Source organism: Sabethes cyaneus, chromosome 3 (assembly GCF_943734655.1).
Source record: "Sabethes cyaneus chromosome 3, idSabCyanKW18_F2, whole genome shotgun sequence".
Classification (NCBI taxonomy): domain Eukaryota; kingdom Metazoa; phylum Arthropoda; class Insecta; order Diptera; family Culicidae; genus Sabethes; species Sabethes cyaneus.
In genome coordinates this window covers 250,003,526-250,025,334 of record NC_071355.1, presented here as the reverse complement: position 1 = coordinate 250,025,334, position 21,809 = coordinate 250,003,526, and the positions used below count along the sequence as shown (strand labels likewise).

Here is a 21,809-nt window from a genome sequence, read left to right as displayed (position 1 = left end):
GATGAGGAGGTTCTGTTGCATCTGCGCATATCTGCGAAGATTGCTCCGGATGTAATTCAATTGAAACCACAAAGAACATAAACAATTAAATTCAACAAGAAAATAAACTGTCAACTGGACTCACCTCTGATTATTTCCCTGCTGTTTCCGATCTGGAATGTCACCGAAACTCCTGGGCTGACGTGGAAAAACACCACATGTTCCGACGGTTGCGGGTGCGCTGGACAGTAGGGTCGCGTTTGGGGCTCGAAACCGGGACCGAAATGGAACACCGGTTCCACGATGGGCCAGGCAGTAGCAGCGGCGGCGGCGGCGGCTGCTGCAGCGGCTGCCGAATGTCCAGCCGCATTTGTCGCTCCCGGATTCGTGGGCATCGGGGCAGCGGCAATGGTGGTGGCCCCGCCCGCCACACTAGCCGTTGCCACTGTTGCTATTCCGTTGATCAGCTGGTGGTGGTGATGGTGATGAATATGGTGCATTGATTGAATACGTTGAGGCTGCAAATTAGGGGCCACTTTAAGTGTCGTGGCACCGGCTTGCAGCGAAAGGATTGATGCGGCATTCCCACCGTTGTTGGCCGCCGAGGTAGCCGAAACCGGCACTGCCCGAGCAGTTGGAGCCACCACTGCGATGGCAGCAGTGGTCGTTGTTGTCGGGGTCACCGACACACCACTTCCGCCTCCACCGCCCGGGGGTTCCGTCGCCATCTGCAGACGACGATGCTTTTTCACCGTACCTATTTGGTAGTATTGCGTCGTCGGAGGTGGGAAGGAATATTGGTGGAAATGTTGCTGAAGCTGTTGGACACAGGCCTCCTTTTGGGTTAGTATCTGATGCTGATGCTGCTGCGGCTGCTGCTGTTGCTGCTGTGGTTGCTGCTGTGGCACAGAGGAGGGTAACACAGGTGCCTTTACCATCGAAAAGCGATTTTTCCGGGAGGCACCCACACCACCACCGTATCGGTCCGTATTTTCAATTATGCTTTTGTCCGATGTCCTTCCCCACAATATTGTCACACTTGGCACACACACAAAAAACACACACGCACACGAGGTTTTTTTAATGCAGATTTCTTCTAAACATGCGACTAACCGTTTACCATGTGTTTAATGAATTTAACGAATATGGGGAAAACACAGTGATACTTGATTAACTTGGATTAAGTTTATGATCTGTTCGACGGCATCGGAAATAGTGCTGGGACGTGCTTCGCAATCTCTTCCTTCAGACTTCTAAATTCTAATGCGCGTAATCTAGCTGCTCGCGTGCACTTGTTAGCAAACTAGAGGCAATCATTTAACGACAAAAAACGATGAGTGCAGCAAGCACCTACTTGTTGGAACACTTCGGGCCAGTTCTGTTATCCTCCCGGAGCTGTTTTTTAGCTGACAATTTGGCTGCTGTCGTCATTTGGTAGTTGCTCCATCAATTAAGGAGGAGCGATCCAATTACGCACATTTTTCCATTCGACGCCACCATTGCTGTTGTTGTTGTTGTTGTTTTCATTACCGCCAAGACGGCACGAAACAGCAGGATGGGATTGTGGGTGATGGTGGTATTTGGCCAAGCAAGGTGGCAATAAAAGACTCTCTTTCACACACACGCACACTCATAAAATGCGCCCAACTGGTGACGCACGCATTCACATAAACGAATAGATGTTCGACCTGAAAATGATCAGAAAATGATGTAAACGATTAGATAGACGAAACAATGATTTATTGAGTTTTTATTGTGCAATGGGATCGAAGTAAAAAAAATCCTTGAAGGAACCTTCTCTACAATTCTTCTGACAAATCAAAAAACAAAACATTCCACTACCTTCGACTATCGTTCGAAAAAATCCCATTCAAAAACCGCTATGAATTATCATCTAACCGGCAAAGCAAATTCCATTCATAAAGCGACACAAAATGTGTATTTTGCCATCGCTTCTCCAACCGTCACCGTCACTGCTGCCATTGATGATAATTAACAATCCACAAATGGCATTAACAAAGCAAATGTCCGTACGTACGTGCGTGCTAGCAGTTTGTCGTCCATGATACACTGGCGATATGTCCCAACAACCAACAACAAACACATCCAAATCACTACAGTTCATGTACTACTTTATAACCTCCGAATTTGTTTCCCGCCGTCGGCTGGTTGGTGGCCGCCACGCCACGTTTGCTCGGCTCGGCCGACTGATACAAAAACCCAATCTGAACTGCCATTCATCCATCCATACCGAACGTGTGTTCCAGCCGGGACCCTGCGTGTTGAGGCGGGCATACGATTAGATAAGAAAGTTACTTACAATTTTAAATAATAGTTCATTGGAAGTGCAGGCAGGCCACGAATCAACGTATGCCACGTTAGTCTCGCGCGCGGCTTTAGGTAACCTTTTAACCCGATTGATATTTCGCAACAAGTGGTTTGATAATGTTCCACATCTCATTAACGCATTCTTTCGTTTTGTCCCGGTCTGTTTTAGTTCAATACTGGTGGACTGGACAAACCGAGCAAACCGATGACGAGACGAGAATTGTGTCAATGGCACATCGTCGCTGTAAGTACCACGGGGACAGGAAATTTGTTCTGAGTCGTCGTGTCTGTTTGCCGAAACAACATAGAGCATTCATGAGAGTGAGCGACAGCAGTAAATTGAAAGAAAACATGAAAACGTGGCAAAACCCCGATCATTTCCTAGAAACGGTATATTTACGCGCGCGAACCGAAGGGTTCCCCATGTGATGATTATGGGAATCCGTCTCGCGGAGGTATAAAAATAGTCATCATTCGTCACATCCTTCCTCCTGTTTGGGTTGCTGATAAACGAGCATGTCGCGCGAGATGGGAGTTCGGAGAGAGAAAGCGGTGGCAAACATCTGGCAAGCAAAGAATTGACCGTCTTCTAAACTATCTATCTTCTAGTCTCAATGTATGACGAAAAAAGCAGATCAAATACAGTTCTTCAGATAGTGACTATCCCGTCCCCTTAGCCATCAGATTTTGGAACCAACATAGAAAATTTTGTTAAAAATTCTTTTCTGGTTGCCGATAAAAAAATTTTAAATGAAAAATTTCCATTTCTAAGGAAAAGAAACAAACAAGTGAATCGAAGACACCTTGATATCTGTAACAAAGCTCTTAACTATAATCCGCAGGGACAACAAAGTACAGGCAGAAGAGGCTCGCAGCTTAACAAACTAGCTTAACCTTCCACATGCAAATGAAAACAACGCTATCGTGATATTTTCTCCTTCGAAAAATTAGAAACCGTTGAAGGGAAAACAGTAAAAATTTCTATGAGGGAGATCCAAGAGCACGACCTTTGTACACCGATTTGACACATTGACCTGTACCACCTTCGCCAAGTGTCCAAATTATGTACAGCTGCTGATGGGGTCCAAAATACGTTGGTTACCATACTACTACGGATCAGATTTTTACTGTCCGACAGATGCTCCAGATATGTCGGGAGCACAACGTTCCCACGCATCATATTTTCGCGGATTTCGAGGCAGCATACGATACAGTTGAACGCGAACAGCTATGGCAGGTAATGTATGAATATGGTTTTCCGGACAAACTGACGCAGCTGATCAAAGAAAGCCTGGAGTGAGTGATGTGCTACGCGAGCGTTTTCAGGGACACTCTTGAGTCCTTTCGAATCACGCTGAAGGTTGCGGCAAGGGGATGGAATGTCCTGTATATTATTCAATATCGCTATTGAAGGTATAATCCGGAGAGCGGGCATCAAAACGAGAGGAATGATCTTCAGCAAGATAGCCTAGCCAATTCCTAGCCTTTGCAGACACCCTCGACATTATTACTAGAAACCTTGGATGGCGGAGGCAATCTATGCCAGACTGAACACGGAGGCTAAGTGATAGGGTTACAAATCAATGCTTCGAAAACCAGATATATGGTAGGAAGAGGCTCCAGAGAAAGCCACGTTGGCGATGAACTGGAAGTGGTTGGTGAGCCTGATGATGTGGTTTAGACAGTTACTTTGCTGACGGAAGACGTACCTGCACTTGCTGTTTTTGGTGGAGCACAAACGGAAAGCAGAGAGTGGCGGAGAACCACGAGTTACAGATACTGCTTGGAGAAATTCCCATCGTACACCTGGCGAAAGTTGCGAGAGTACGGTGGGCTGGCCACGTCGCAAGTGTAATCCGTCCTCTTCAAGCATCCCACCGGCACCGGGAATAGAGACGCTCGGCGTGCTAGATGGCTCGACCAGGTTGAAGCTGGCTTGCGTGTGTCGAGGCTCGCAACGAATTGGCATCGAGTAGCCCAGGACCGACTACAATGGAGAGGAATTCTTGCAGGAGCTTTTAAACAATCAAAAAGATAAGGGTCCACCCGAAGAACGGTCGGGTATCTTCGAAATCTCCTGTAAGGATTGCTCAGCTGTATATATCGGACAAACTCGTCGAAAATTTAAAACTCGACTCAAAGAACATGAAAAAGCTGAGGAGAATGAAAGGACCAACGATTCGAGTGAGCAATGCATTCTATCTACCTCCAAAATAAAATTGATTGGGAGAACGCAAAGCTCCTCAAAAATGTGAGAAAATCCTCTCATTTGAATGTGTGGGAGTCGATGTACATCGGCACCGCAGATCAGCTTTTAATGAATGAAGATGAGGCGCTCATCTCATCGCCTTTCTTCCAACTGACAAAGCTAAATCTCTAGCAGACAAAAAATCGCAACTCGTATGCAGTTGGCCACCGCTCCGTATATGGATTGGATCAAACCCGAAACTGGGACATTTAAATTTTTTGTAAGAACCATAAGTGTTGTGTCTTGTTGAGTAAAGCATCCTATACCTTTGGTGGTGTACATCTCATTGCATTTGTTGTTGAGAGAGTGGCGACAATTTGAAGTCTTTCTAGCTTTTTTTGGGTAGCTTTCTCTTTTGTTTTTGGCCACCAGATCAACGAAGCATAGGTAATCCTGGGTCTCACAACAGCCCCATGTGTTACCAATTCCCTTTTTGATAACATTTCACTAATCCAGTGGATAATGGATCTATCGAAACCACGAACCATCATTGAATTATGACATGAATTATCAAATGCGCCTTCTATGTCAAGGAAGGCAGCTAGGGAAATTTATTTAACTTCAAAAGACTTTTCTAGTTTTTTTTACAACAGTTTAGAACCGTTAGATTCTTAATATGCGAATTGAGATTTTCTCAACGGATTTATGGTTATATATGATGACTTTATAAGCTCAATTACTTTTTCCATTGTTTTTACCACAACAGACGATAAGTTTATCGGCTTGGAAGATTTTGGTGATGTTTTACCTTTGTTATACTATATAACAAAGGTTTAGAAATTGGTCGAAAAACACGAAATTGATCCGAGGCCCGTAGGGCCGAATCACATATACCAATCGATAGAGCTCGACGAACTGAGCAATGTCTGTGTGTGTGTATGTGTGTATGTGCAGCTCATTTTCTATCGCCTGTTTCTCGAAGGTGGCTGAACCGATTTGACCGCTATTACTTTTGTTTGAAAGGTATTATTGCCTAGTATATCACTATTGAGTTGCTTTGCGGTCCGACGTTTCGTTTAAAAGTTATAAGCAAAAATGTGAAAACTACGTGACACGCGTTTCTCCTGAACTACGCAACCAATTTTAACGATCTTAGTACCAAACGAAAGCTCTTGCTGTTACTAAACTTTTTACCAAGTTTTATTGAAAACGGACAAGCAGTTTAAAAGTTAGCCTTAAAAAACCATTTTTGATAAGGTTCAAATGATCGCCTGTTTCTCAGAGATGGCCAAACCGATTTATGCGCTATAAGTTTTATTTGGCAGGTAATATAGCCGGATATATCACTATTGAATGGTTTTTGGATTGGACGTTTAATTTGAAAGTTATGAGCAATCGAATACACCACACCAAAATTAACAATAATTTATAATGATTTTAACCAAGATAATTTACCTAATTTCAATTATTTTAATATCAAACGAGAGGTTTTGACACTACGAATATATATGCAAAATTTCATAAGAATTGGTTTTACCGGTCAAAAGATATCAATCCTCGAACGCTCGCGCCAACTTTTGCAACACAGTTACTCGCGCGCACAATAGCCCAAAACCAAAGAAAACGTGCGCACTAGAGTTTTGACTAGGAAAACTTGTTTTTAAGTTTATCGAACCTTCGGAAGAGTTTCTTGAAATTGAATGCTCTATCATCTGGTGCAATTTAAATTTGGATTGATCCCCCTAAAAGTGAAAAAAATTTTTTTTTCAGTTTCAATATAACACATTGATATGTTCTGCAAAGTTTTAGAGCCTATTATTACAAGAAATTTTGCTAAAGACTGTAACCTGAGATAGAAGCGAAGACAGAGAAATCTTATTTATTGTTTCTGTATTTGTAAAATCAGTTTTTCTATTTTAGCTCTTTTTGTAATTGTTGTATGACTTTTTCATGTGTTACAAAGTTATACAAATAGTAAAAATACACAACTTTGCTGAAAATAGTATACCTCTATGTTGGCTTGTTTAGGAACTGTAGAACTTTGATTATAAAAATACCCTGATTTTAACCCCGAATTACTCGACTACAAACTGACGGATACATTATAAACATTTTACATTTGCTGATAGTTTTGCTACATACAGACATCATTTTTCCATATGAAGTAACGTGAAAAAAAATTCCAGTTTGGGGCCAATAAATCTGGATTTTGCTAGATTTTTGATTGCGCGCCAGACCAACAGACAAAGCTTAAAACCTTCCAGATATTTGGCAATGTGCCAGATTTTCGATCCTCCGTCTTGCAAAAAGGTCATCACTTCTAATTTTGGACAAAATTTTGCATCTACGGTGAGCAAAACGAGCAAGATTTTTTCAGGAAAACGCCTCCCCATCGGACTAATTTACCACCAGATTTTTGCCAGACACTTTTATTCGTGTTCGCCAGATTTTCGGGAATATCTGGTGGCAAACTTGGGTACACCTCACATGCTGCTTGCTTCGTTTCTGTGCTCTCGGTTTATGCTGATCTATTTTCCTAACAATTTAAAGTATTATTGTATTGAATAATTCAGACATTTTGCTGAACATTTTTTTGAAGAATATACGTTAGTTAAACACCGATTGGTAAATATGGCATTCAAAAACCTACACATGTTATTCAGAATACAACAGCGTGAGTAACCGAAGGTTAATAAAAATTGATGAAATTTTTTCAAGAAAACCTTATTGATGCATAGTTATGCATAGTTCAAAAACCTATAAACTAGACCTTTACTACGCAATGTATATGTTAAAGAATAATATTTCTTCTTACAACTTACTTTTACTTGCACTTACCCACATTAGTAACAACTTACTCAGCAATTTCATGAGAAAAAGAACTATCAAAATTTGTAAGTGCTACTATTTTGTTCAAATTTTGTAAGCTTATTCAATTTCCAAAATTTTTATGTAAACCAACGCACAATGCAACGTTAACTAATAGATGAATTATGTTCTGAAGACGTGTCGATTTCTATCTCAAATAGCAAGTAAGACCGTATAACAAAGGTTCCTTTCACCAATAGGTGGATTAAATCAGGTTTTATATTTCTCATTAGTCTTCGGGATGAACGTAACCCATACTTGTCGCCATATCGCTGGTAAATGGCCTAGCACCAGATTTGATTGAAAAAGGTTTGTTAGAATAGCTGGTAAAAACGCCTTGCCTTTCTATAGCAGTACAAGAAAAATTTCATCCCCACTCGGTGATTTGATGAGTTTAAAAGTGTCAGTCGCCCATTCAATCTTGCTTCTCGTAAAAATGTTTCTGACAAAAGTACAAACATCATTTCTGTTTCTATCAAACCCGGTCATTTCAGTCACTATTTCGGGAAATTCTGTGCTGGTTTCAAGATTTACATTTACATTACATCAAAAATTAATGATTGAACATGGAAAATGGTCTGGAGTTGATTTCAGTGTCTGTCAGTACCGTGATCTAGCTTTCGTTCTACTGAGATTCATCCCAGCGCTGATTTCACCGCCCGAACTATTCTCTCCGAACAGCCTCCCATATGGGGAGCAGCAGGAGGATTAAACCACCATTGTGTTTAAGCGTTTGAAAAAGTATTTTCTAATTCAGTATGTATCCTACCAATCTCATCTCATTGCTACGAAATTTGTACCGTTGTCAGAGAAAATTTTCTGCGGAGATCCCCGCCGTGCTATGAACCATCTTATCACAGGCAAACTATCGTTTCGCTACGCTTCGTCCGGTTTTCTCTAAATACGGTCTAAAAAGGTCTATTTTGTTTCATCTACTATGATCTTTCCGCTTTTTGAATTTCTATTTTCATCCCAGAGGGTCATAAATGCTCATAACCAGTCGCAGCATTTCTCGTTTCGTTGGGATCGTAGTTCCGTCCATCAGAGAACAAACCATTTCGCAGAATTGCAAAATGAATGCGAAAGGAAAACGTCCTCTTCTTGATCCCACACCATTCCCAAAGATCGCTTGAAACCAACTGCCTTCTCCGGAAACATGGCCTTCGACAGTTGCTGGTTCGCTTCTCCCAATTTTTCTAGTACGCTCTTCTCGCTCGACATCCAATTGCGGATATGGAATCCGTCCCATCTGTGCACCTCGAATGCCTTCTTCGTCCACGTCCACGTAATGCCTCCGTTTCAGGTTCTGTCGCATTCAAAGCCTTAATAAACCGGCAATGTGTTAATGAGCAAGCTGACCCGAATATTACCACATCCGACACCATAGTACTCATCGGCAGCTCCGGAGAATCTCTATATGGAAATACCAAAGCGTTGCGATCTGGTTCGCAGATAGAGATTTGTAAAAACATTTCCTTAATGTCTGCTGACACCGCTATTTGACGCTCTGGAGTAAGTTAAGTAGCCCCAGTTTTTCCCAGTGCGACGCAAATCGAATCTGAACTTTGTAATTTGCTATTTGCTGAGGAACCCTTTCATAAAGCTTCAAAAACCTCCACATGCCAAATTTAGTTCCACTTGTTTGGTTAGTTCCCGAGTTATGCAGAATTTTCTGTTTTTTTTTGGATCATACAAATTGTATGCGAGCCACCCCACCCCTTCCAGAGGAGGGAAGGGTTTCGATTTACCATAGGAAAAAATCCCTCCTCTAGAAACCCCTACATGCCAAATTTGGTTCCATTTGCTTGATTAGTTCTCCAGTTATGCAGAAATTGGTGTTTCATCTGTATGCCAGACCCCCCCTCCTTGCAGAGTGGGGGGGGGGGTCTTTCCCCGGCCCCAAAAACTCATGCATACAAATTTTCACGCCGATCGGTTCAATAGTTTCCGAGTCTTATCATCCAGACAGACAGAAATTTGATTCTATCTATCACAAGTAAAGCAAAACTAATAGAATTATCAGACTGAAAAGAATCCACGGATATACTTAAAAGAAATCTGACATTTCCGAAATTTGCCCCAGACACTGATGAAGGCTGCAAATCCTAGGCAAAATGAAAAAAATTAACGGAAAAATTCTCTCTTTCTCTATCTGGTTGCTGTCTACACTGATATCAACGCAGCTTTTGATCTAGTGAATCACGGAGTTCTAACGAGCAAACTGGAGAAACGTGGAGTCTACAGATACTTGATCGCCTGGGTCGGATCCGATTTGATAAACCGATCACTTTGCGTTAAGAATGGAGCTTCTCGTTCTGGAGTGTTTACGATTGTTTCAGGCGTTCCCCAGGGAAGTAATCTTTGGCACTTTTTAACACGTGTTTCATCGCAGACAGAAACCAATCATGTTTGCTCACTCAATTTCAATTTTTGCTAACTTTCAAACCTCACTATAATGGTATTCTGACGAGAGCCAACAGACAACTTGGCTATATATTCCAAATTTCCGAAGACTTCCGCGCCCCACTGTCTTCCTACATTGATCGCTGCCGGCTACTTGGAATTGATACCCTAGAGCGGAGAAGCTCTCTTTGCTGCTAAGATCAGCTATGACCTCGGAAGTGATTACGCCTGAACTACTCCGGCACCTCTACTTTTATGCTCCAGAGAGAGTTACAACGCAATTTTTTACACCTCGCAGCTCGTAGTCGACAATATGGACAAAATGAGCCAATCCGTGCCAATGACAGTGCATTCAATCTTGCGTACAGGGAAACTTTTCGATTTTTAAACTACATTGCATATTTCTATAAAAAGACTATTGTAATTCCGTGGATTTGTTTCATTTTTTAAGGCATTAATATTGTTAGATAAAGATTTATAAATGCCAAGAATAACTTTTGATAGGTTCTAATCGTAGTTGCTGGATTGAGCGCTGCAACGAGCAAAGTATCGCTCTGTTAAACTCTGCACACAGAAGCATAATGCCGAATGCAGTTTTTGCCGCTTCTAGTCATAAAAATTTACGCGTCAGTTTTTGATTTTGAAAGTAACCAGCAAAAGTTTCAATGTCGATTTAAATTAAACCTTGTTACAGGAAGGAAAATTTATTTTTGTAACACTCTAAGCGTCTAAAAAAAATTTCTTTTAAAATTGTATTCTGCTCTATTATACAATCTAGACTGAGACTATTATCGTTATCAAATAATATTATCTAGTACAAAGCTTGTTTGAAATCAAAGCGAAAGGACTTGCTCTTTAGTTATTCAGGTTATTCAAAGGACGCTAACATCCTTCTTGCGTTAAAACCAGGAACAACGCAACTTCCGGATGCTTATTTTCAGCACGCCCTCGCTCATTAGGCAGTTCACCAACCATAAAACACATCCATTGGGCTCGATAAATCATATACATATTAGCCGATATCAGCAAGGATTCAGATTCAAATCTCGTGCTTCGTGTGTGCACAGACCCCACTTTATAGCCCTGTCTGACGTAATCGGCTCGGCCGGCCGGCCGATTTTTCCTTCCCCCACATATTTGCCGGCTCCGGATGAATGAATGAATGAAAGCAACTCTATAGAGCAATTTTCTGGCAGTTGTTCTCATATGAAGATCGTCACTGTGCTGCAAAACCCGAACGGAGTAGCGGACGTGCTTTTGCGAAGGCGGATTTCGTGAGCATCTCATCCTCTCCACAACCCATCATCCGTGCGCTTTCTACACGCAGCCAGCCAGTACATACCGTTTTTCCGATACGTGCAGATTCCGGCCGGGATTGCGGAGGAGGACAGCCTGATGACACGATAATGACTTTAACATATGGAAAACTCCGAGAGCAAAAGATAATATTCTTCCTGAGTGTCATCGGCAAATCGTCGCTGGTCTTTAGCGAAAACGATCCGACACTACGCTGTTGTAGAATAAAATTAAAAACATAATTAATCGATCTCTTGTTGCAGTTGCAGCTCATTTGTTTTTTTTTCTTTCTCTACCCAGCCACGCGTTGTATTGCATAGCATTACTTTCCTGACAGGACCTAAACGGCACCACGGCGAATGAAAGCAATTTGCAATAATGCACTTCAAATGCACCCATCAGACAGACAGACAGACAGACTAACGGTTTCAGCTGCTGAGGGGAAACAAAAGGAGAAAATTCCACAATCACACGACGGCAATCTGTTGCGTTGGTGGTGGCGTCTGAAATCGTGAAATGGCAACTCACTACCGTGAGGGACACAATCTGGGGTCTAAGCTGGTCGAGTGAAATTATCACCTCATTATTGCGCTGATTGAAGTTAACGTTAATTTTTTTCTATCTTTATTCGGTATTTAAAAATAAGAATCAGCCGTTTTTGGGACCGCTTACGGTACGATACTTAAAAGGATCTTGTAACGACGGGCAATCACCGATCATGTTTCCAATTAATATCTCAGAATGGCTATTTTTTTAGGAACGTATGACGAGCTGTATTTAAAAATGATTCAAGCTGCGATTCAGTTGTCTATCGTTGAAAGTAGTGTTGGAACTTCAAGACAAGAGGTACTATTGTTGGTAAAGTACGAAGGAAGAATGTGGATGGGCCTGAGAATAAACCCATGCCAAAGTCACTAACCATCGAAAATCAAATGGCCTGATTCTATTAAGATTCGAACCCAAGACAGCTTCTTCGTCAAGCCAGTCACGGTTAACTTGGGCGCTGCAAAACCACCTCGTCAGTTTTGTTTGAAAATCTTAATTCATTTCGCTTTACTGAATCGTACGCCGCCTTGAAGTTTATGAGCAAATTATGGATCTGCAGGTAGAATTTCCACAGTATATCACGGATCGTTCGCAAGGAAAGCATTTGGTCTGTTATGGAAAGTCACTCTCGAATCTCACATTCGAATTCGCTAACAAGAGATTCCTGCAATGGCAATCCAATGTCAGTCCAATCCAATTTGGCCCTTGGATTCTTACACTTAAGAGGTTTCCACCTGATTTGTTTTTTGGGATATCGCGCTCGACTAGGCTGACGAATCCATAACTCGTTCCATCCTTTTCGATATACGCTCTGTTACTCCCGAGTCTCGACGTTTCTCTTCACTTTTTAATAGCGCCTCATCCGCTTTATAGTCAGGTTCCCTCTCCAGTCATCAAACATTAGAGTAACTCTAGAACAATTCAGTTACTTGCTCCATTTATGACTTCATAAAAACTTCTTATATTGTAGATCCGCAAATCGATTTCCACTTGGTTGAGCCATCTTGCCCACTGTACATTCTTGCTCTTCTGGTCGTTGTCGAGAACCAACTTCACTGGGCTGTCGTCCGACATCCTTAAGACATGCCCAGCCTACCCAACCCGACCGATTTTCGCTTCACAGTCAGTTCAAACTTCACCGAGGATTGATGCCAACTCGGGACAATCTTCCGATAGTTCCTTCCAACAAAGCCCTTCGGTAGTGGTTGGTGACGGGATCTTCCGACAATCAATCTCGGGCAAGTGTGATGCTGTCTTGAACTTGACTTCTCCTGATCCGTCGCTTACTTACTGTTTGTCTCAACCAGTTTGCCCTCGTCGATTATCACCTGAAGGTGACACGGGACGCATTGAAGTTGGTATTATGGAAGCTCTTGATCCCTCAGCCACAGACGAGCAATTCCTGCCAGCGGCCAGCAGTCGTCCCTGCCCTGTGTGCTGGTGTGGTGACAGGCTCTTCCAACCCAGTTATGCAGGCAAGTGCAATTGTAATCCGGACATTCCTTCCGTTGATGTATTTCCCGCTTCCAGCTTGGAATCTCCACGTGCAGGGAGTTTTGTTTCGAAGCTTTCTACACACGCCATCGACGTGGATGGTATTTGTGCATACTATCAGAATGTGCGAGGTTCAAGGACTAAAGTGGACGATCTATTCCTTGAATCTATTGACTGCAACTACGATGTAATCATGCTAACTGAAACCGGTTTGGACGGCTGCATCGATTCTCTTCAGCTGTTTGTTGTGATCGTAGCTCGAAGAATAGTGACAAAAGTAGTTTTGGTGGCGTATTGATTGCCGTTGCTCAACAGTTCCCTAGTTCGCTGGTCAACTTAAGACATGGAAATTGTCTCGAACAAGTCTGTGTTTCTGCTGTCATCAAAGGAATGAAGTTTTTGCTTGCTGCAGTTTACATCCCACATGACAGAAGTAAAGTTGTCAAGTTTATCGATGAGCATATTCTCTCAATGCGTGAATTACGTGACAAGGGGTCGTCAGAAGAGAGAATTCTCATTTGTGGTGATTATAACCAACCGCAAATTCCTTGGTTTAATGGAGAGGATGGAGTACAGTACAATTCTCTCCCACTTCCTGCTGCTAGCGCTGCTGTGGTCGATGGATTTGAATTCCTGAACTTGGAACAAGTTAATTCACTGCGTAATAATCTCGGACGAACAGTGGACCTCGTTTACTGTCTATCTAAACAAGAGATTGCTGTGCGTCGGGCAATTTCTCCGCTACCTGTTGATCTTCCCCATCCTCCATTGGATTTATTTTTGCCTATACTGGCATGCCCCGTTGAAGTTTCAGCTGTCAGTTTCGAAATCGCGCCTCTGAACTATCGTGGTATTAACTTTGATGTTCTTGTGGACCACCTTTTGTCTCTGGATTGGGCTACTTTATTAGACGAGATCGATGTGGATAATATGGCATTGCAGTTTTGCGATGCTATTTCCACCTGCTGAACGAGAATCTTCTCAGAATTAGACTTCCTTCAAAACCTGTCTGAAGTAATAGTGAGTTGCACAGTTTGAAACGGCATCGAAACGCAAAACAGAGGCTACTTTGTAAGCAACGAACACCGCAGAATAAACGGTCTTTGGATCGTGGAGTTCTGTTGGATAACAAGCTCATGTTCAACCAACATTATACTGCTATCATCTCTAGAGCTTCGCAACAACTTGCTTGGGTTCATCACAAAAGTTTCCCGAGACATCACAGATCCCCATTGATTGAAGGCATTGTACTGCGAGTTGGTACGGTCAATACTTGAGAATGCCTGTGTCATCTGGAATCCTCATAACCTGTGTTGGAAAGCCAGAATAGAACGTGTTCAACGAAGATTTGTTCGTATCGCCCTGAGACATCTACCTCACAATCTTCCCTGCTACGTAGACCGATGCCAGCCACCTTCACGCTGGTCGAAGAATTATTTGACTTTGGAGACGTTTCTTTACGCGCCTTTAGTAGAAGACTGACAAGGTCTAGGATGCTGCAATAGTTTTGTTCTAGATTTAAGTTTCATATTCATGTAGATAATACAAAAATTGTCAGAGGATTCGACCAAAATACAAATACAAATAGTTGGTATAAAGCTCGAAAACATTACAGATCAGTGAATTCTCTGGCAAGTCTTACAATAAATCCCAAATTTCTATTCGCCTTTGCAACGACATGGGAATTAGTGATTCCTGAAGGACATTTGATCATCCAGAAAAACGGCTAGCGTACAAAAAGGTAAAGCTTTAGGCCGTCAGCATAAATTAAATATCGGCCTGATGGTATTATCTTACACACGTTGTTAAAAGTCAGTAAAAAAAAGAAGAAATGGTCCCAGGTTACTCCCTTGTGGTACGCCCGTCAGGTATTGTGTGAAGTGTGTCAAGCATTGTGATTCATTTTAGCCATTCAATTATGTAAATTGTGCTAAGTTTATCGTAGCCGATCTACCTGGAAAAAATCCATGTTGGCCTGTTGAGGTTTATGATTTCGCATCTCGGAATAGAACTCCAGCAATTAAAATTTCAAGCAGCTTTGAGTCAACACAAAGAGACGTAATTCGTCGATAATTTCCTACATTCTGTTTACCGCCTTTTATAAAAACTGTGAACCGATTTTTTCCAACGCGTTGGGAATATCGCCTGCACCAGTAACTGATTAAATAGTCCTCAGCGGAGTACATAGGGCGTTTGCACGGGATTCCATCAAGCCCTGCTAATTTTAAAGACTTCAATTTCCTCAGTCCGGCCAAAATAGCATCGTCCGAGAAGCGGATGCTTCCAAGATTTAGCACATTGTTCGGTATGCCATGGATGGCATTTTCAATCCGAGTCGGATTAGCTGAAGCAGTTGCAAATACACTCGAGAAGTGTTTAGCAAATAGATATTCAGACTTAGTTTCTACCGTTTCTTCGTCACTTATCTCGTGCCATTTTATTTTGGCGATCAAACAATTAGTTTAAAAGTTGTGTAAAATTCAATTTAGATTAAACTTGAATTGTGCAATCGATTTGCAGATTTCTATAGATAGCGCTGACGAAGTCAGAGGCGAATTACACATCTGACCAATCATAAATAAATAAATAGTAAAATTGAACCACCGCAGTGTACGTAAGTTACTGAAAGGTTTTTTATCGTTTCGCTATTAACACTCGGTTAAGACAAGAGTAAATTTAGAGAAAAATAGCGTTTATCTGTTTTATTTCTACTTTTTAATATTACAGGAGATCCGCATTCCGCAGGCTAAGTCACCGTCTGTATCGAACTAAAGCAAATCATAAAAATTATACCGTATTTTATTTTATAATAGGCAAGTAGTAAAAGTTAATAATGATGGCGGTAAACGGATGTGGAAGTAGCGTTAAATGATCGTTACCGTAGGCAGGGATGGCACACGATCATTTCCATTCAATTCTGATGCATTTGACTGTACCGCCCTCAGCCAAGCAGAGTTTTAAAAAATGAATCGTGCGATGACTGATCCATTCTAATCTAATTTTAGTACTCAATAAGAGAAAATAAAGGCCTGTGCCTAGAGGAGCCCGAACGAGGGGCTCACGTAGAACTTCGAACGTAGGTACAATTTGACAATGCTTGACATTTTGCAAATGTTTGTTACGCAAATTTATAATTTACTGTATCATAAGAAATACTCTGAAACTATCCTAAACATTTGATAGATAAAATTTCCTCTGCCTATCATTTTTACCCGTTTCTTAGAGTTTGTAGTTCCACTAAGTGTTCCATCACTCCACAGTTATACATAGTTCTGGTGTTCAGAGAGCCAAGGAACGTGAAGGAACTGCATAGTGCATACGTACAAAATTCAGAAGGCTCCAAATGGTGACGATCGGCAAAATACGGTGGGCAAGTCACGGGCCTGGAAACTGTACACCCAGATACTAATGAAGTCTCATTGTCTCATCATGGATGATGAGACTTGCGTCAAGACGGACTTCCGGCAGCTTCCGGGGCTACTGTTCTTCATCGCCAAACACAAATTTGATGTTCCGGAGGAAATAAGGAAGCAGAAACTTTTAAAGTTTGCCAAGAAATACATGATTTGGCAAGCGATTTGCTCATGTGGCTTATGAACAGAGGGACTGTAAACGGGCAGATCTACCTCAAGGAGTGTCTACAGAAGCGTCTGCTTCCTCTGTTGACGTAACACCTTAGTGGTAGGGTGCTTCGTGTAAAACTGGGTAGTAGTGTTTCATCGGTGTTTACCAATAAGTCGGGAGTCCCTCAAGGAAGTAACATGGGACCTCTACTTTTCTTGCTATTCTTTAACGATATTGCGTTACTGCTGGAACATTTACACATTTTACCTTCAGAACATCAAATTCGTTTAAGTTGACAAAGTAAAACAACTCGTGACCTGTTGGAACGAGGAGGTACTGTCACGGTTTTTCAGCAATGGAATCGAATGAAAGCGCTTGTATGTACGATTGTCGTCCCATACTTGAGAAGCAAAAATATACTGTTATCGTTTATATCATTATCGTTCATATTTCTTTTAACTGGTTGAAAAATGACCAAGTTATTAGCGCTCAAAACCTATCTTTTTTTCGTGACGCACGCTTTTTTTTTTATTTTGAGGAATGACTCACTACCTTCGCTACTTTCCTGTAAGACGTAGTACTACGTCAAAAAATGACTTCATTTGTGTTACCTTATTATTTTACACCCCAATGTATGTTTTACTAATAGGGAAAATAATTGCGTGATCAATCGTTAGGGAATCGAACGAGCTCCAATCCCCCCCAAACTAATGGTATGTAAACAGAGCACACATATGGAATGCTTCCTGGTGCCGGACAGTTTGCAATGTAGATGTCCGAGCCGCCGCTAGCCGCAAAGCAGACCGAGCACAACGGGACAATGTTCTTTCTGTACTGTACAGACTTTCCATCCTCCTTCCAATTTTGCCGTGTACCGCTTGCTTCTCCGTAACTGAAGATGACCGTCTGCGAAGCGCCACCACCGACAGCGCTGAATCACTTGCCCCTTGTCGTTCCCATTTACCCAGTGTTCTCTTTCTCGCTCTGCACTCCTAAGTTTGATTTACCCCCTTACCGATACGGTACCCCACAGTTGGTCGTCCATCTCCCACACCTCAAAAAAAAAAACGCCCACCTATTGCAAACTATGGAGTTTTATTGCGAATACTCCTGTTGCGGTTCAGCGAAAACCCATTTCCGCAACCACCTATAACGACCGCCAGGGAATGCACCAGCAGGCAACATTACATCCGGATGCAATCTCGTAAAATTTCATCCACACTTATATGCTACACTCCGTGGCAGCTTTTTCTCTGCTGTGTTGTAACATTATGTGGCTTTTTCGTCCACGTCCACGTCTTTTCCGGAGAATCCGTAAAATCATTTTTTCTCACGATATATCAACGCATTACGAAGCACGATATGCGTAATTGTTGGAAAATCCAGATTTGTAAAATATTCGGTGGCCGTCTGAGACCGGACGGCCAGTTTTGGGACGGGACACGGAACAAATTCACCCTACGCAAATTGCCCTAACATATTTCGTTCGATTACTTACACTGCAGGTTGTCCTAGCAACTGGAACCGTGCACAGGTTTTGATCGGCCGAATTTACAGCACATTTTTACACATAATTCAACACTTCGAATGCAAATTCTGAGGAAATTTGCAGATTTCACTATTCCGGATTTTTGCGATGACACGAAGAGAGTTTAAAGATTGTAAAACTGATTGACGTATCAGAAAACGCAGCCAGAGCTCAGCGATTTTCTCGCCGAAGTGAGTGAGTGTGTGTGTGATACCTGGCGGCACGGCTGCGCGGCATCGGTTGACAGGTCGAACAGGATCGCCGACCGAACCGGGGGCGTATACTGGTTGGCTGCGCCATCTGTAAGTCAGGATATACGTTAACAAATATTGTTCAACTTAGGGCATGTAGGGTAACCAACCTATTTTGGACCCCATCAGCAGCTGTACATAATTTAGACACTTGCATTTGATTTTGCTGTAAGTGTCCAAATTATGTACAGCTGCTGAGGGGGTCCAAAATACGTTGGTTAGCCAACAACACTGTTTTACTATATATATGGAAGTTTTAAAATGAAACAAATTTAAAATATCGGTAACCCCAACAGAGCGTTTCAGTCTAGGTTTCAGTTCTATTTTTTCTAACAGTTGAGTTACAAAATTTGAAACTGGTATACAACAGTGTTCTATTTCTGCAGATATTTGAAACACGAGTTTCAAACAGATGGGATATTGTGTATGTGGCCAATAATAAGCAAAATACAAACTTTTGACAGTCGGTTGTTTCATAATCGTTTCCGTTCAGAATGATACAAGTAATTTAAACAAATTTGGGGTGTGTTTCGGCCGACGGTTATTTGTTTGGTTGTTTCAAATTGTAAAACCTGCTGTGAGTATAATACGTATGCAGGGTAGTACGAAATTATAGCAAAGGTTTCTAAATTTCGCGGCGGCAGCACTATTGCTTTGCTATCAAAATAGTAGTAATGACGGATTTTCTTTAACGTTAATTAAAAGATGACATTCACATCACTATTCGCCGGTCCAACAGAACAAAGGGATGAAACTAAGACGTGCATTGCTGAAGATTACCTGGGGCCCTATTGTCAAAGTCATCTCACCTAAATTTTTTTATAGAGATGCCAATAGGGAGGTTGCAGTAGACAAGAATAGAGTTTCGAGTTATAAGCCGTTTGGTCCGTGACAGTGTTCAAACGTCATGGACCAAACACCATCCGCGGTAATACACATATGTGAAGAATTTGACACCAATAGATCCTGCCTGGTCCGGACAGAGTTTCGTTAAAGGCACGCGCCGAAATGGTACGTTGCGGCAGCGGTTACGTAAATCTGACAGATAATGCTGGACAGACAGTGGAATGCTGGATAGTACTTACTTACTTAGGTGGCTTTCCATCCTAAGGCAAAGCCTGTTGAATAACATTTCTCCAATCCACTTGGTTGCGGGCTACCGCTCTCCAATTTCTTGGAGACCAAGTACTCTCCGCCAGATCTCGCTCCACATGGTCTAACCATCTTGCTCGCTATGTTCCTGGTCGTCTTGGTCCTATCCGACTTGAGGCAATCATCATCTTTGCAGGGTACTTGTCCGGTATCCTTGCAACATGCCCTACCCATCGTATCCGTCCAGCTTTAGCCACCTCTTGGATACTGGGTTCGCCGTAGAGCTATGCAAGTTCATGGTTCATCCTCCGCCTTCTTAAGGCCCAGACACAATGCATACGGATTTTACTACGTTGCGGCAATTTGACAGTTTTTCCATGGGTTTTCTGTCAAATATCCGCAACGTAGTAAAATCCGTATGCATTGTGTCTGGGCCTTTACTCCGTTCTCCTGTACGCCGCCGAAGATCGCATTAAGCACTCATTGTTCGAAAGCTCCGAGCACTCGCAAGTCCTCCTCCAGCATTGTCCATGCTTCATGCCCGTAGAGAACAACCAGTCTAACAAGCGCATAAGCGTCTTGTACAGGGAGCACTTTGGGATGCTGAATAGTGATTATTCTAAACATAAATTGATCCCTTGTACACTCACCCAAGTGTCTATATGGAGTGTTTGTTAAAATTTTTGCGACAGACAATAATGTTTTGCAATCTTTTTACAAATCCCTTTTCCGCCTCACAAATAGAACAAAGTTAGGCAGGTGACCGCACCGTTTCACACACCCAGCGAGTGACATATGACATTTGTTCCACACAAATTAACACGCATCTCTAAATAGGGGGAAGAGCAGGAAGGATTGTTTATGGGGTAATATCAAATAGAACTGCCATTAAAACTGGATTGCGGTTGCCTGCATTTTGTTTCATTTTTCACATGTTACAAAATTTAAAACTGTTATAAAATATAGAATAAAACAAACATTGTGTTGCACATGCTTTTTTGGAATTAACGCGAATGTCTCGTCTGTTTGTCTGTGGTGCTAGCGTTTTCCGACGAGGGTGTTTCAGTGACATTGGTGGAGAAGAACTTGCGAATCAGTTGGACATCGCCGGTAAAGCGGGGTACGCTGCTGAAAAGAAAACAGCTCAAGAAAAAATCTTGCTATTTACTGAAGAAATTTTGACAACTCCAATGCAAGCAACCACCTGTCATTTTTTCTTGTGGTAATAATTGCGCCGGATATTATTCCGTACGGAAAAGTGACGTTTTAATTCACCTGCATGTAAAACTGCGCCATCTGAACGTGAAATAATATTTCTTATGAAGTGCGTACTGCTTAAGAAATCGTAAACGAAATCGATTTCTTGAGCATTTCTTGTCCTATCTTTTTACCCATTACTTTTCAGCAGCGTACCCCGCTTAAAGCCTAGTATCCAGCTGAAAAGAAAACAGCTCAAGAAAAAATCCTGGTATTTACCGAAGAAATTTTGACAACTGCAAGGCAAGCAATTATCTGTCATATTTTCTTGTGGTAATAATTGCGCCGGATATTATTCCGTACGGAAAAGTGACGTTTCAATTCACTAGCATGTAAAACTGCGCCATCTGAAACTAAAACAATATTTCTTGTGAGGTGCATACTGGTAAAGAAATCGCAAACGAAAAATCTTTTCTTTGGCATTTCTTGGCCTATCTTTTTGTTCATTTCTTTTCAGGTCGATACTAGGCTTAAGGAGGAGGGTTTAACGTTTATTTTCGTAAAATCAAAACAAGATCATAAGGTGCGCGTCTGGCGCGTATGTGAAAATAAATAGAGTTACCAAATATTCAGACTAAAAATGAATTCGTCTGAACTGAATGAGGTGTTTTGCGTATTAGTGGGGGTTGAGTGTAACTATTTCTCGTTCTAAAAATAGAATTGACAGCATTGTGCAAACTGGCTGTTTAAAAGTGCGCAAAATCCTCTATTAATTGGGTCCTAAAGCCCTACGTCGTTTTTAGCTTGAATCGATGATGTTAGGGTTAGGAACACATATTTTGATATTCAATTTTATATTTTTAGGCTATTGCCGTTAAAAACCTTTTTTTTTAATTTTGTGAAATTTTGAACAAAAAATAAACATTTGGGCAACCTTATATAGACAAACTATAGTTCTGCATGGTTGTGTCAAGCGGTGTCTAGACAACACGAATTATAAAAAGAAACCATAGTATGTCTTGAAATGTCACGGAAAACTTTTTGTTTACCTTCATGCTCATGTGATAGTGTGTCA

At 41.8% G+C, this 21,809-nt stretch overlaps 1 protein-coding gene across 3 annotated transcripts in view; it reads right to left on the bottom strand.

The window, feature by feature from the left end:
• The window catches only part of LOC128742806 (fibronectin type III domain-containing protein 3B), a 94,105-nt gene extending 75,763 nt beyond the window's left edge, over positions 1-18,342 (bottom strand). For all 3 annotated transcript variants that reach the window (XR_008412270.1, XM_053839267.1, XM_053839268.1), the window contains exons 1-2: positions 18,165-18,342; positions 125-1,667 (exon numbers count right to left, since the gene is read on the bottom strand). Coding sequence is in view for 2 of the 3 variants with exons in the window: in XM_053839267.1 (XP_053695242.1) it covers positions 125-917 (793 nt within the window). In the remaining variant the exon portion in view is untranslated. The remainder of the gene's footprint in view (positions 1-124; positions 1,668-18,164) is intronic.
• Between the last annotated feature and the right edge of the window lie 3,467 nt (positions 18,343-21,809).